This window comes from Chroicocephalus ridibundus, chromosome 15 (genome assembly GCF_963924245.1).
Source record: "Chroicocephalus ridibundus chromosome 15, bChrRid1.1, whole genome shotgun sequence".
NCBI classification, from domain to species: domain Eukaryota; kingdom Metazoa; phylum Chordata; class Aves; order Charadriiformes; family Laridae; genus Chroicocephalus; species Chroicocephalus ridibundus.
Window position 1 is genome coordinate 13109382 of NC_086298.1, and position 16004 is coordinate 13125385.

Below are 16004 nucleotides of genomic sequence, written 5' to 3' on the forward strand. Positions count from 1 at the left end.
ACCCACGAGGCACAACAATGGAAACTCCCAAGGCAAAGGGCAAAATGCCTTACTAGGAAAAGGCTCACAAGGAATTCTGATCCTTGAGTTTCTAGTAATGTCTATTTTGCTATGGTAAGATGTAAATCACTTAATTAGTTCATTAAGCTTTCTCCAGCTTATTTCTGGCAAATTCTCCTAAATTTAGCAGCTTCTCCAATTTACTGAAGTCACTAAATATAAACGGCGCCATATTATTAGTCCTAAAAAAGCCTAAGTAAAAATTCATTAAGCATGTAATGCAAAGTTGAAATTCACTCTAACAGGCAAAAAGGAAAAAAGCTCATTTATGTACAATCACAAATCCTGCCACATCTTCCAGTTCAGACCGTGCCTTCCTCATGTGGATGTTTATTTACCAGCTTCCAAACTGAAACACGTTTCTTACATAAACCATTTAAACACCTTTAAGTGATAGTGATTTTAAGGTCACTACCCACTAGTTGCATTCCACTTGCAACACTGACAGATTTTATGGACACAAAGCAAAAATAGCTAAGCGTTTGGAAAGACGACCTTTGTTACTAGAGATATTTCTGAGAAATTAAACTCCTTGCATGACAATCTCCTTGTAGCAATTTCCCAATAACATCCATTTCTTCGAGCTAACTGTGAGGGCAAACACATTCTGACTTTTTTTGCCCCCGCAACAAAAATTAGAGTGTTGACTTGTTTCACCCAAGATAAGGTAAAGGAGTTTTGCCAAACTGGAAAAACTCTTAGGCTTCTGAGCCTGTACATGAATTGCAATTATGCATGAAACGTGTAAATACTAGAGAGATTAGGTTAGCTCTGCTCCTATTAAGGCAACAGAGTCTGTAGCAATTATAGCTATATTCAACACTTCTAGCCATGCTGAATTTCTCAGGGCAATTTCTATTATAGATTCAGGAATGCCACTTTTTTTTTTTTTAAGTCCTCAGAAAACTACTGCAAAGAAAATGACAGGGACTTAGGCTGAGCGCCACTTTATAATTTCTCCAGACTATCTCAGGTCCTACTGCATTTGTGGTGCCTCATGGTTTAGCAACAAGAAATAGTGAAGAGTGAAGAGAACAGTGAAGAGTTCTGAGAAAAATCCATCTCCTCAGCTCAGTGTTACTCAAGATAAATTTCTGCAAAGCTACAGGCTGAACATCAAGGTAGAAGTGACCACACACCATGCTCATTTATATTCTGTAGATTGGTATTTCATTTTTGTCATTGGTTTGGTTGTTTGGGGGTTTTTTTGTTTGCTTGTTTGTTTGGTTTTTTTTAATATGAAGCATTAGTGACAATCCCTAAGGCTGACTGGTGTTCAGCAATACAGACTAAACACAGAAGCTTTTTTTACTTGATATTTTCATGGTTATCTTTTTGCCCCCTTAAAAGCTTTCCCAGCTTATTCCACACTATTGCAATATCCAGCTCAGAGGGTCCTATGCATATCACAAATCTCCTTGGTAGTTAACACACACCAAAGGGACACCTCTTCTTCAAAAAAGTATTTAGAGAGATTAAAGTAAACTGGTTTTAAGCATTAATTTTCTCAAATCAAATGAAGTAAAAAAAAAAAGGGAGGGGAAGGGTTCTTACACAGCTTCCATCTCCAAGTCATCCTCATCATCTTGAGAAAGCTGTAGATAAGGGTTGTCTGATGCTGGACGGAACTTGTACCCAGTGAGGACAAAGAACACAAGTGTGGCCATTTCATCCAGCAGCTGCAAGTAAAAACACAAGATGGAAGTTCAGTCCTTCATGGTCATGAAACATTTCTCCTCATTCATAAGGTTCAAGATTTAATGGCCAAGAAGCCTGTGCTATAACAGAAATAAAGTAATTCCTGTCCTGTTATCATTAATCCCAGGCTAAAAGCTGTCAAGCCCTTTGTTCTTTCTGCTTTCCCTGTCACTTTAAATACAGTTACAGTTCTAGCCATCACACCAGTCCTTTTAAATAACTACTGCAAGACTTGGCTTTTAAATGAGGGGGAAAAAACATCATCCCTAAGTTGTTTGGTACTTTCAACAGGTAATGTCTTCCAAAGACTCCCTGCACAGTTACTTGCATTATATGTTAAGAAACAAAGTATTTAAAAGTCACTAGGCAAATAAAGCCTGTAGATGGAAGAGTGAAAGCCTATTTCATTGGCTCCCTGGGGCCTCAATTACCCAGGGCAAACCTGACTAATTTTTGTCTCCTTTTTATGTTCTTGATTAATTTCCTTCAGACATTTTTAAATTGAAAGACTAAAAAAAATCAATAATGCAATTACTTTCAGACATCTCATGTATAATCCAGCAGCTTTACTGGACAAACATAAAACTAAATACACATTCCTGCCACCTTAGGCACATCAGTGATAAAAATCAAGAGGAGACAGGGTGCAGCACTGAGTTTTCAGATGTTCTACTATAACATGAGAAACAATTTATGTTGTCGTTTTTTGTTGGTGCAGTTATATTTTTTCTTTTTCCTATTATTCTTTAAATACCAGGGAATGGATATATTTTCGTTTGCTGGCAAATACCTGGTACAGCCATTTCCACTGGAATGGAACAGCAATCTTTATGAGAATTGCAATGATCCGTGTGAAGTAAATGTAACACACAATCTGGGAAGGAGAAGGAGAAAGCATGATGAGAACAATAGCACCGTCCTTATAGAACCTCTTTTTCCCAGAGAAACAGCTCGATTCCCAGACAACTCAGCATGTCAGATTAGCCTTACTATGCTCCTTGATAAACATGAAAGACAGACTGAGGGCTCTACTGCTTGTTGAACAACCAGATGACTCAAGCTATTGCTAAAATATTTAAGTTACAGCAGGAAAACGCTTTAAGATTTTGTGGAACTTTAAGAATCACGATTATAATTTATTACTCTTAGCACTTATCAGAGCCTGAAATGAGGCTGCTGGAGATCATTAAGAAGGCTATGCTCTCTTGGGAGGTATGCTGATGGCTCCCACTGACTTAATCAGAAACTGCACACATGCATCTCAAGGCACCATTTGGTCCCAAGTTTAATTTTTAGCAAGTTTACAGTACGTTATTCAAGCCCATCAATTCAACTGGCAGATCAAGCTGTCTCCAGAGGAAATCAGTGATCATTACAAATAACTGGAACCACTTTAAAGATAGACAGAAGGATGCTACCACTAGGAAAAGAAGGGAAGTTGCTCTGAGGATTTTAGCCCAGTTGACCAAGATGCCGAAGCACAGCACTGCCACAGAACTAGGAACATCTCCACTACACACACCCCATCTGTAGCAGCTTCCAACGAGTAATCCATCAAAAAGCTTGACTGGCTTCTAAGTGCTCTGTATACATGCAAACAGGTGTTTACTTACCATAACATAGTAATGTCTGAAAAGCTTCAGCTTTGCTAGGTTAATGGCAGCTATCAAGAGAACACAGAATTCCATCAGAAAATTGTTAAAATGAGACAAGAGTTTCTTCGGATGCTTGTCTGCAAGGCAGGCAAGTGGGCAAAACCAGTTCTCAGGTAACCCCAGACTAGAAGAGTTTGTCCCACAGCCCATTGGGTGCTCTGAGGAGTGCCAGTCTGGCTTGTTTACCTACGGAGAACTCCTACGCTGGGGTGAATTCCCTCTTAAAAAGGCAATTCAGTGAGATCACTTTTACACTAAATTTTATATGCACGCATTCTGCAATATAGAACCTTCCCCTAATGCTTATCTGTATATAGTCAGCTACATACAATCACCTCACTCCTGCCAGAAGGGCCACGTCACACAACATTGCTTCCTAGAAAATTCACACCTTTTCTAGAATCCTCCCTGACCTGCTCCGCGCCTTCAGCTGACCTGAGCACCCTGGGGGTAATTGCGGCTCTGGGAATCACTGCATCTTGTGGAACAGCAGCACAAGTATTTTAACATCAAAGCAGTATCCTCTATCATTCGTGGCTCAGTCACAACTTACAAGTGAAATGGGAAGTCAGATGAAGTAGTTCTCATAGCAAATGCATCTGTTTGTCACAAACCGTGTAAGCTAAGGCCCCAGGCTAGCCTGTGTTTACTGGACAGATTACATCTTGAGCTCTTGAGGAACACAGCTGATATTCATGTGAACAAGCAGAGGTCAACAACAGATGGAACAGCTGTCAACTCTGGTTTGAGAGTCAGGTTTTATAGGTGCAGCAGGATTACAAATACAGACTCCTGGTGCTTTTGTGACAAGAGAAGAGGCAAAGATTCCAAGATATGCTGACAGCATACAGAGATGCAATTTAGAGCCAACGAACATGAGCTGCCAGTTAGAAAAGTACTACCACATATGTACTGGTATTCCCTCCAAGCCCTCCTTACGATTTTTTTTTTAGTCAGATGTGGAAGCACAACACATTGTGCTTAAGTTCACCTGCACTCCCTCACAGAAATCATCCACTGCAAGAAGCAAATTTATAAATAAGGTTACATGTATGATTTTCTAGGCTCACAGCAGTGCAAAATATAGTATTATACATGAGGAAAAAGACGGCTAATAGCTACCAAAAATGTGTTTCACTTCTTGCGACAAAAACAATAAAGCTTTTCTTACGGAAAGGTAGATGTCAAATGCACTAAAGTAAACTGTTCTAGGTTCCCACTACATAAGCTACCATGAAGACGGAAAACATACTATTTTAAACCTGCTTTGTATAATCTAGAGATCAAGAGTCACTTTCCAAAACTTACCTTTAGTGTTCCAGGAGAACCACTGAAAGCTATGGACACCTTGAGACAGATACAAACCCTCCTTCAGACGACATATGACAACCACCCCTGACTTACACAAGGCATAAACTGAGTGACAGGCAGATAAAACTAAGCTAGGAGTAGTTTTGATTTAGTGCTGGCTAGTGGCTTCTACACACTTCCAAACAGTATGTTTAACTTTTGACAGAGCACAGGGCATGTCAGGAAGAGAAAGCAGAGCCACAGCTCAACAGGAAAAAAACCGCAAACCTTATTTGTGAAGGAACACCAAGGTTGTTTCCATACAGCTAAAGCTTGTACCGTGCAACACTCGTCTGAACACCAGTCAGACTGAGTTGGCTTTGGGCAAGACTGCGCTCACAGGGGCGAGCTTACAGCACAGTATGTCAGAGGAACACCAGCTCTCAGGTTTGGGAGGATGCTCCCTTCTGGACTGCAATGTGAAACACTAAACATAGAATAGCATCTACTTTGCAATATACAGTTCTGGGCTCCAGAAAGCAATGCCCAAGCTCTAGACCTGCATCTGTAGAATACCAGCAGCGAAGCACAGAGTAACAGATGGCAAGACTTGGAACTGTTAGAACAAGAACCTAACTAAATCATTGGTAGCTAAATCAGCCCTGAGACATTGGCTTAGCTACTTCTCCCTCATTTCTTTCCCTTGCAAAAGCTAGTTTCCCCACAATTAAATAGCAAAAACTTACGGATTTTCATGGGTCTAATGCTCTACCAAGTAACCTAATGTTAAAAAGATTTTCATAATACACTTGGAGAAAGATTAAAGCATGTAAAATATGCAGGATAAGCTCATTAAATTGTGAAGCAGGGAAGCAATATTGTCCTATTTAGAGAGCTACATTAAGTGCGACCATGAAGATCTTGTGATTTACCACATACCGTCTTGTACACAGAAGGATCTATTTTGAACTCAACGCATTCATCTTCAAAAACTGCCACCAACTGGTGCAATGACAGGCCATGAGAATTACCAGGCTTTGTAGCTAAAGGAACACCAACTCAACAGCTGTGATTCAAACTGCCAGTCCATCAGTGCTTTACAGTCAACAACCGAGTGAGCTGGAGAGTCATTTCTGTTGGATTCATGCAGTGCATGGGAGGAAAGGATCATGAAGCCAGAGATCTGGCTGCCAACTGAAGTGTCACAACGCCACCTCTTCCAACTGACAGAGCACAGCTCAAGATCTCACCGACTCATCATGATAATCAGAGTCATAGGTTGGTACATCTAGGTATCTAGAGTGGCTAAGCATAGGAAACAAGGGTGAGGGGAGGAAAAAAAAAAAGACAACCACCACCAAGTAGCAAGACTGAAGAGCCACCTCTGGAAGCTGGCTTGCTTATTTCTCACAACTAAATACTCTCCTCTAGCTGCCTCAACTTCAGGAATACTTCTCTCCGCTATTAGACACTAAAGTCAGTATTAACCCGCGTCCACAAAATTCTGCCAGTTTTTTTTTTTAAACAGCTGAAAGTTACAGCACACACTGTTCTGGAGAAAGTCTAAAATCATCATTGCTTGGCATCAGCAGCCTGTGAAATGCTTTTTCACGGGCTGAATGTGCTCCAAGCAGTAACACTCGAGTTGCGCGATGCTGGACATTTTAAGATTTTGATTCACCTTAGCTTGGCAGTGCAGACACTGACAGCAACACTTGCAAGGAGAGAGGCTAGGCCAGCAGCTGTCACTGGCTACTTGAATCACTTGCAGCCCCAACCTGTAAAGCTGTGATAACACAGCAGCAATCACAACACGCAGTAAAGGCTGGGTAAATTTATGTTTTGAGTATGATAACCATTCTTCAAGGAATAGTACTTAACCGCAGAGAAGGAAAAAAAAAATAGAGAGTTTCTACCAAAGGTTTTACAAATGAATTCATACTTGTGTTCCATCTCTTTCGTAAAGTAATTGAAAAGATGAAAGCCATCCTCCAAGAAAGGTTTATAACAATGACTATACCTTGCTTCCCTCAGTTTCCCCTCTCTATCACCATTTACTTTAACAGCTTGTGCCTGCAATGGCCTGATCTGCATCAATCAAAACATAGCATACCACAGTATTTTGATAATCAGTCTCTTTTCAGATTGTCCCCTGTGCTAATTTCAAATGCTGAGACATCCTATAAGATGGGGGAAAAGAAAGTCAGGCTATCCATTACAGCCTTGCACATGGTCAGACAGCATCTTTTTGATGAGTAACTCTGACCTTTTTAGAATACATATGTAATAAAAATAAGAGGACTGCAGCTGAGGGCATAGGGAGCTCAAGTCCAGACAATACAGTACGCAAGGGCAAACCATAATGCATCTTGAGTGAACATGCTGACAGCTAAGAATACTTCTACAATGCTTTGTACCCTATACTAACTCTGGTGTGTTTGAAATGCAATCTGTGCCATTACCAAACAGCAAATGGAAGTCTTCTATTCCCCCCAGGAATGAAGACACACATGTAGATCTAGACCTCAAAAAGCAACTCCAGGAGTAACTCTGAGAAGCACGGACTCATCATCTCTACAGCACTCTGCTTAAAAGCATTCCTATACTAGAAAGAAGAATCCAGCAAACAGATAACAGTAACTCTCCATGTCATGCACGAGAAGGTGGCACAGACTAGTTAATCTTGATATTCTGAAACACATTAGCCATGTGGCACAAGAGTTCCCCCCTAGGGTCATAAGAAAGTCTGAAGTACAGGACAAGCAATGTATCTCAAACACCTAACAGCTACATCGACCCTGCATAGCCATCCAGGCGCCTGGAAGTGGTACACTGAAACATAACAGACCTATTTCATTTCTCAACATTTCCCAACTCTCTAGTGCTATCCATCGAGGTCTCAACACTTAAATCACTAAGCTTTATCTCAAGGTTTCAGATGCCCATGTACTGCCTGGAGCACGTTTACCCTTGGGTTACCCCCTCCTACCCACTGGAGAGCTGCGGGGGTGTTTTAGCACAGGTCTCCCGGGAGCCAACGCCTCCAGTGTCTGCTAAGCTCAGCTAAGCAGAGGGTGTTCTGCACCACGCAGGACGAGGCTCTTTCTTTACAGCATTTTCATAGTACAGAAGCAGGAGGACAGTGAATACAGCAAGTGTTTTTTCCTGACACGGGGGCAAGTATGAAAGCATTAATCACCATTTGCCCACTGCACGGCACAGAGGGAATGTTGCCTGGGAGCTACACACTGCAATGTATTTCCCCCAATTCTGCTGCCAACTGTGACATGCTGCAGTGCTTCAGGAAAATAGCTAACCGTTTGTGATCAGACTGCACCAAGTTTCACATATCTCATTGCATGCGCAGAGGTACAAGCAGAACAAGAACTGCAGTGGTAATTCCAGACTTCCATTCCTCCTTCAGATGACATGATACGCAGCAGTGGCTTATGAGACTTGAGGGGTCCAGTGACCAAGAACTTTGAGTTTCAAACAAAAATAAGCAAGTTTACTACAACGTACTCCCTCTCTTCCTTTTCTCATGATGCCTGTAAACAAGGTAGTGGTAGTTGACCATCTTTCCAGCCCAAACAATTTTAAGCTCAGTTTGCAAGGCTGATTGCCTAAAATCTGCAAGACATCTGTAATGCAGGTCTAGAAATGGACAGAGAGCACGGACTCTCATCTGAAAGAGCATACAGTGACAGACCAAAGAGCTGCAGCTAGGCACCTGCTTAAGTCTGAAGGTGGTGATTTTAAAAGGGGAAGAAAAAAGCTTCTAAAAATGGGATGTTTACGCCCACTGCTGTGCAAGATAAGAAGCCTGTGTAGGTCAGATATTTTGCTTTAAAGATCACCTTCAAGGAAAAAAAGCAAACAATCAGGCAGCTCAAATTCAGCTGTATCGCTGTGCTATGCCATCTCTTCACTAGCAATCCACAGCATCTGTGCATGTAAGGTCTTCCTGGATAATTATGGCTTTAGACCTGTTCCTCTAGCTTTCCCACTTTAGAAAAATTTTAAAAAAGTTATCAAGTTCAAACAACCATTACCAAGTGATTCCAATTCACTGCTACTTACAATAAGCCTTTTCAATAGTTGTACATTGCTAATACATTATGGCAAGCACAGCTGTAAGTCTAAAAGACTGGTAGTTCGACCAGTTTTCTGCTTCATTTCTAGTCAAGTCACCCTGCAGTCATGGCTGCACTTGACCCAAGGGAGTGCTATCTAATAAACAGGTTGTGAAGTAGCTGGAAGAGGACAAGACTCAGGAAACTGAGCCATGAGGTCCTGGAGTTGTTAGTTCTAAAAGACACAAGGAAGCAAAAGTAATTTTCCTTTGGTCTTTTTCACCAGTGAGAAAGTCACCAGAAAACTCAGCACCAGGAAAAACAGCGATTGAATTTATAGTACATAATTACCCAAGACACCCTTTAAGTTAATGAAGTTTGTGCGAAGAACAGGGAAAGCAGCCTTTAAGGTAATACCAGATAATAAATCCCAGCAAGCAATAGGCAGTCCACGTAGAACTGTCTGCACAAGATTCAGTCAGATCTAACCACAAGACAGGTAGTACAGCAGTTAAACTGTATATGAGAAGATCCAGGATTTATCAACTTCAGTAGAAAACTGTCTTCAACTGGGGGGGGGGTGGAATAGATGCTGGTGATTTCAGAGTTAGCACTGGTCCTGTTTTTTTCATGAGAAGCTAAGATACTAAGCAGCACCTCTGCAAAACAGGGCCTCGAAGGGAAGCCTACAGAGTTAAGAGTATATGGTTCTAGTCAAGACTATTCATTGATAAGCCTAACATGAATGATTTTAACTTATTACAGTGCAGCCAAATCACTTTTGGTTTTCTCAACCAGGCACACCAGCAGCATGACATCATTAGGTAACATCCTGCTTCTGGCATCACACTGCCACTCACTTGCTCCTCATGGGCTCTTATCAACAGCATCTGAATACTCGAACCATGTATTTCACAAGTGAGTCTCAGCACTGTGGCTGTCCTGGCCACAATGTGCTGCCAGCCTATGCAAGGTTTTCCCTGAAAAAAAGCTATTATTTCATTATTAATGTAGCATAACACAGCTGCTAAGTCCCTCTCAACGCACACTTACTGAACTTTCAGAATCTGCACAGCCAGATGGTAACATCAGTAGGTCAAGTGTGGTAACAGCAGTAGGTGATCCACAAGCAACATTCATGATGAGTGCTGTTACCCGTGGAAAGCAAGACAAAACAGACAACTAAGAAGAGTCCTTAAGGGCTATTGTGCATAGCACTGACTAGCGTATAGACACAGCCAGTTCTTCTCAGATCACCATTTTCTTTTACCTCCATTATACACCTCAATGTATCCTTCAGAGCTGCTTGGGTGTACTCAGGTCTGGATTCCACCCATTACCATGAACAGTGGACAGGTCCAGTCTTTATGCAGAACATCCTTGACATTGGCCACTTTTTCTCCTTCACTCAATAGATTTTGAAGTTAAGCAAACTCCATAGCACCATCTTGTGATAAGAACCATCAAGTGCAAGGTAGGCACGGTGTAATCACCTGAGGCCGTACAGATCTAGAGGTTTTGGCTGTTACATGCACTATCTGCTGATTGCTCAGCATCTGAATAGTCACAGACTCAATTGCCACCCAACAGTTCTGCCTTAGTTACAGGAAAGCTGACTGCTATTTGCAGTCACGCACAGTGGCTCCCCCTAAGAACCAGGCCTTACGTACACGAAGTCCTCAGTTCAGAGGAAAGACTGCTTTCACGGTGTGCCTAAATTTAAGCAGACTTTGTAATCATAAGAGCATAAATACTCCAGAACATACGCTGAGTGGACAAGGCAAAACAAATTCATCAGTGAATGTCACTGAACCCATGTAAACACACTGATGAGAAACCTACCAATAACATTCATGTTATATCAACACTAACCTCTTCTGCATTGGTTTCTATGAGAAATTAAATATTTTCCCCCCTTTAGGTTTGAGGTGGTTTGGGTTTTTTTGTGTTTGCATGGTTGTTGTGGATTTTTTTTTTTAACAACTTGAATCTAAAAAAATGCTGGGCTCACCTTAATTATTGTTTCAATTCAACAGATTGCAAGAGACCTAATCTGTGGTCTGCACAGAGCTGAGCTCAGTACCCAGCCTTACAGTTCACCTACTAGACTACAAAGGCAATCTCCACCAAAATCCAAGAGTCTCAGTGGAAGCCAGGAAACAGCTGGAAGAAGTATCCAGACATAGGAGGTTATGTCCAGAAAGGAGAGACAGGAGTTAACGGGTAAGACTGGGTTGAAAAGATATTGCCAAAAAAGGGCCTTCTACAAATAAAGCTTTCAAGTAGGCCATCAAATGGCAGATTACTGAAATGGCTGCCTGCTTCCAAGGAAGCCAGTGCTATGCTCCACAGCTTGAATCTGCAGCCAACTAAAGAACTAATTAAGAAGAGAGGATAAGGCAGGAAAAGCACATGCTACAGAAGCCATATTTGGGTTGGCCTTCCATCCATCACCTCACTGCTACAATAAACGCAACTCAGCTTTACACAAGCAGTCCTTTAAGCTCCTGGACAAACATGGACAAGTCAAGAACCGTGTTACACTGAACACCAATTTATGTTTTGTTTCAAACGAGGTTTGTTTTCCTCTATTCTGGCAGGAACAGATTTCTGCAGAAATTTAAACAAGGGAGTCTATTTTGACTAATAGTCAGCAATTGGGGAATTAATTTCTAGCTCTGCTTCTGAACACCCGAGTGAGAAAAGAAGGAAAATCTGTCAAGATGATTTGCTCTAGATGTCATGTCTAGCTTGAGCACTGAGAGCTGTGCAAGTACAAGAGAGTAAGTTTCACACATGAGTTCTGATAGTCAAAACAATACACGAAAAAGCTCATTTTCCAGAAGTTATTCCTATGAGCCCACTGAGGAAAAGCATCGGTGCAACAATAACACAGTGTAGATTTATAGTTTTAGTTTACATATTTAAAATCAACATCATGTGTTTGAAATTCTGGCATTATCTTATGGCATGTAGCATAAACCAGAAGAAAATTACAGATTACTTGCCTTTCCCATCTGTTGCTGAAGCTTCCTGTAAATGTCTTATTGACCTGAAAAATAACGGGGGAAAAAAAGAGTAGATTAGCTACAATTTTTCCACTCCCTTTTCACTGCAGCCCTCTAACAAGTTTTGTTAGCTCTTTATGGCTGGGCTATGCTCATGATTAACTGTGTTTAGTGTGCTTGGCACTGAATATATTTCACCCCCATCTCCCCGGCTCAGGCAGTTAGTTCAAGTATCTGTATCTCCTTGTGATTAAGAAAGCTGATTGCTAAAGCCTACTTCAGCCTACAGAAAGCTTTGTGGGAGGGAGAGAGCAGAGTGAGAAACTGGGGCATTTTCCAGCATAATGCTTTACACTTGTACAGTTAAGCTGAGCTACTATTCAGAGCACTGCCAAGCATTTGGCATCTTACTGCCCTTTTAAGCTCTTTTCATTTAAATAGTTGATTACAGCTTACATGTCTACATAGGCAACTTATGTAACAGAAGCTACCCTGCAGGAATGTAAACTCAAGGGCCAAATCTTAGTCACCTTGCTCACATGAGTCATCCCAACAGCTGCAGTGACACTACCCAGATGAAAAAAGGGGCAGGATTTTATGTCCTGGGCTTCACCACCAGTTTATGTTGGTACCATGACAATGCAGAACACTGGTTGCACACTATGAACAGTTACAGGACAGCTCACCCAACTGCATTTTTTTCTTTAGATGCAGTTTCTTTATGGAAAGCAAGTTTCGTACCACTGTATCACTAGGTAGCATATATGGATTCTAGCATTAGGTAGTAAGAGCTACAACTGTAGAAGTCATCTTTATCATAGGAAATCAAGTCTCTCTACAGTTAAATTTAATATTCCTGCAGGTTTATTTACCATACCCAAACGCACTCAAACTCAGAAGAGCTGCTGCATTTTGACTGGAATGGGGGAAGGGACAAGTGGGTAGTGCAAATTTCTTGGAAGACATTTCCCAGCCTTGGCAGAAGGCCAACAAGGCTGTGTATTGTTTTGATCCTACACAGAGGACAATTGGGAAGGTAAGGACACATGCGCTATCAAACAGTTCTCCGAAACACTCAAAGAGTTACACACTCTAGAGCAGTGACATGTTTACTAGACAGACATTTATATTCACTCCATGTTTCAGAAAAAAATACTGAAGATAAAAAAGAACATTCTGCATTTACTAACCAGGGAGCCAGAAACTCCTTCATATCCTCCTTTAAATGCAGCTGTTTATCCAATTAAGACTAAAATGAATTTGGAAGATGAATGTTCTGACTAATTGGCAAGAAGCAACAATAGTGTTTATCTGAATTATCTGTGTTTTGGTCGAGTTTTATATAACCAACATTATTCCTTGACAAGTAGAGTGGAAGGAAGGGCAGGGAAACGCTCCATGTGGGATTATTTCTTCTAAACAGTTAAGTAAAAATGCAGCTACTCTGCTTGAAGGCAGCACGAATCTTAGACAGCACTAATGTTTTAGAATTTAGCGGCCCAGTTTCCAGCCTCAGGCAGTAAAGCAAAATCCCATTTCTCAATGTAAGAAAGAGTCAGCGCTCCTGCAAAATTTTGGGTTTCAAAAGCACCTCTGTCTGTGCTGTGCTGGCCACACTTAAAATCACCACCCACCTTACCTTATCCCCACTTTAACATCCCTAAAAGAAGTATCTTCCACAACACAGAATTCAAAAGAATGATACAGTTTAAAAAAAATATTAACAGAACACTTGATTCCAGATGACTGACTTTTTTTACTTTGGCAGTATCTTTAGCTCTAGCTATCAGTCAATACTCAGTAGTTCAGAAACAGCTCAAGCCATCAGGGCTCAGAAACCATACATCGACTCACCATACCACTGGAAACAGGATGGCTCCACAACACAGCAAGTCTACCAGGAAGAGGATTTCTTTCCACATTCCATATTCAGTTGTCCCCTCTTCTGTTGACTCTATGATAATATATGCCACATTTGCCAGTACCTACAGGACAAAACACACTTAATGGTTTCAGAAGTTTTCCCAGGAGATACTAGATCTGGGCTGCCAATTCAGCAAAAGCTGTCCCACAGTTGCAGAAAGAGCCCATTCAGTAACATCAATAATTCTTCTGCAGCTCTATGTCAAGAAAGTCACACATTCAGCAGCATCTTCACAGCATTTACAGAAATAAAACTGACTGGAACTTATTTCTGCTGGCATTCAGAAAGTATTCCTTTTTGTTATATGCAATACTGAATCTACTGTATCAGTAGAGATAAAAAGAGCAAAATCTATTTGTAAACATACAGAAACAGGACTCCACATACACACAGAGAGCAAACAGTCTAAATGCATTATTCTAAGTTAAGCCAATAATTCAAACTGGTCATTGACTGCATTTTGTACTCCATACCTGAGCTCTAGAAGAGCCTCAAACACAAATTATACACTTGTCATTTTGCAGATGGGTAAGGGATTCCTGAAAAGGCAGAAAAACTGTTCTGCCTACAACAAATAGAAGTGCTGCTCTCCTATTTACTTCCATTCCTGGAGAGGAGACAAGCACTGATCGCTTTGAACACACTCAGAAAATTTCCCTCAGACCCAACAGACCTAGAAGTCTTGGTTTGTTTTTTTTTTTTCCACCTTAAGTCCATTCAGCAAGCATTTCAGAAGTGACAGCTTTCACTTAATTTCTGTGCTTAGCCATTTAGTACTGTTTTGCAGTCCAAGTTTTGCCCCAGCATGAATATACCTACCTTATAGTTTGCTGTTCACTTGCTGACACTATTTGATCACTATTATGTCATACTCAATATATGGAGAAAAGTGGGGAAAATTACAGAAGTTACTTCTGGCCCAGAAAATCCCAGCTCAACTGATATTGTAACTAATAGGCTCATACAAGCAGTAACTATGCGGTATTTTGGAAAGGATTCACAGCCTTTTACAGTTTCCACAAGCAGCTCTCCCACAAGACAGTTAAGTATTGACACAGCTGAGTCCTCACCTGAAGTGGGATGACAATCATGAAGATTTTTTTGTCTTTATCTGACAGGATGTGTTTAATGAAAGCCCAGCCTGTGCCAATAAGGGCGATAGTGATGAACAGAAGAGCACCCTTCAGTCTGAAAGGGAAACAGATACCGCAGTGAGAGACTTTATCACACTTCCTCTGCTGCCCAGGTTCTCTCCTACAGTCAGTAAAGCCACAAACCCAAACAAATGCCTTGCTATTCATAATTTTGGCAAGTGCTTATCCTACAACAGTGAAGCAGATGTACTTGCTTACAACTGTGTATCACATAGCAATATTACGCTTCATTCACAATTGTCAATATATGCAATCTTTTCCTGGGGGAGTAATCCATTCACCATCATGAACAGGAGAAAACACTGGCAGCTGTACCCTCTTACCATTCACACCAAGAACAAATTAGATACTTGAATATTAGTGCGAACAAAGAAAAGCAAAGCATTTCCTATCCTTCCACTCCCCCACCTACATAAATACCAATTCTCTGCAGCTGCCTTTTGTAAGTACAGCTTTCTCCTTCACACAGGGCTGATTATCGTCTGGTCACTCAGAACGTAGTACAAAGAATCAGCCATTTTCCAGTTTGCTCAGGAGGGGGACAGCCCCACACGGAATTCAGTTTCATTGTTTGAATCTATCACTTCAATCTTCTGACATACTTACAGGTGAGTGATGTAATAAACAACAGCCCAGCCTTCAATAGGAAAACCCTGAGAAGAAATGTAATGATAGTCGATCTGGAAGCAGAAAATACAGTGTGTTATTTTACAAACTGCTCATCAGCACCCCACCCATGTCTATAAACCAGGTCTGCTTGACAGCCACTTCGAGTTTCATTTTCCAATCAGTGTGTACAAACTCAACTCTACTACATCTCAGAGAATACTTCCTCCCAACATGTTCTACTTTTGCTTAGCAACAATGAAGTCATTTCCATTCACTGTATTTCCTAAGCATTAGGGAATGTATCTTATACAATCTACATCCTTCCTACACAGCTCCCACACTTAACTATAATTAAACAACTGCATTTGCAACCTATTTATTCATTCATTGTTCAAGTTCAGTCACATTAAGCGACAAGAGGCTTTCTAGTTTCACTTTCACTAGAAAGCAGATTCAAATCATTAGACTCCAAAGATGTTTGTCGCAGTTACACTATCGTGAACGTGAGGGTGGAGATCATGGTTGGCACAAAC

The 16004-nt window shown here is 41.0% G+C and overlaps 1 protein-coding gene across 2 annotated transcripts in view; it reads right to left on the minus strand.

Moving 5' to 3' along the window:
• The window catches only part of GPR107 (G protein-coupled receptor 107), a 35238-nt gene that overhangs the window by 5141 nt on the left and 14093 nt on the right, over positions 1-16004 (minus strand). For both annotated transcript variants that reach the window (XM_063352778.1, XM_063352779.1), the window contains exons 11-17: positions 15469-15542; positions 14779-14896; positions 13639-13769; positions 11785-11828; positions 3372-3421; positions 2549-2632; positions 1615-1739 (exon numbers count right to left, since the gene is read on the minus strand). In XM_063352778.1, the coding sequence (XP_063208848.1) occupies positions 1615-1739; positions 2549-2632; positions 3372-3421; positions 11785-11828; positions 13639-13769; positions 14779-14896; positions 15469-15542 (626 nt within the window). The remainder of the gene's footprint in view (positions 1-1614; positions 1740-2548; positions 2633-3371; positions 3422-11784; positions 11829-13638; positions 13770-14778; positions 14897-15468; positions 15543-16004) is intronic.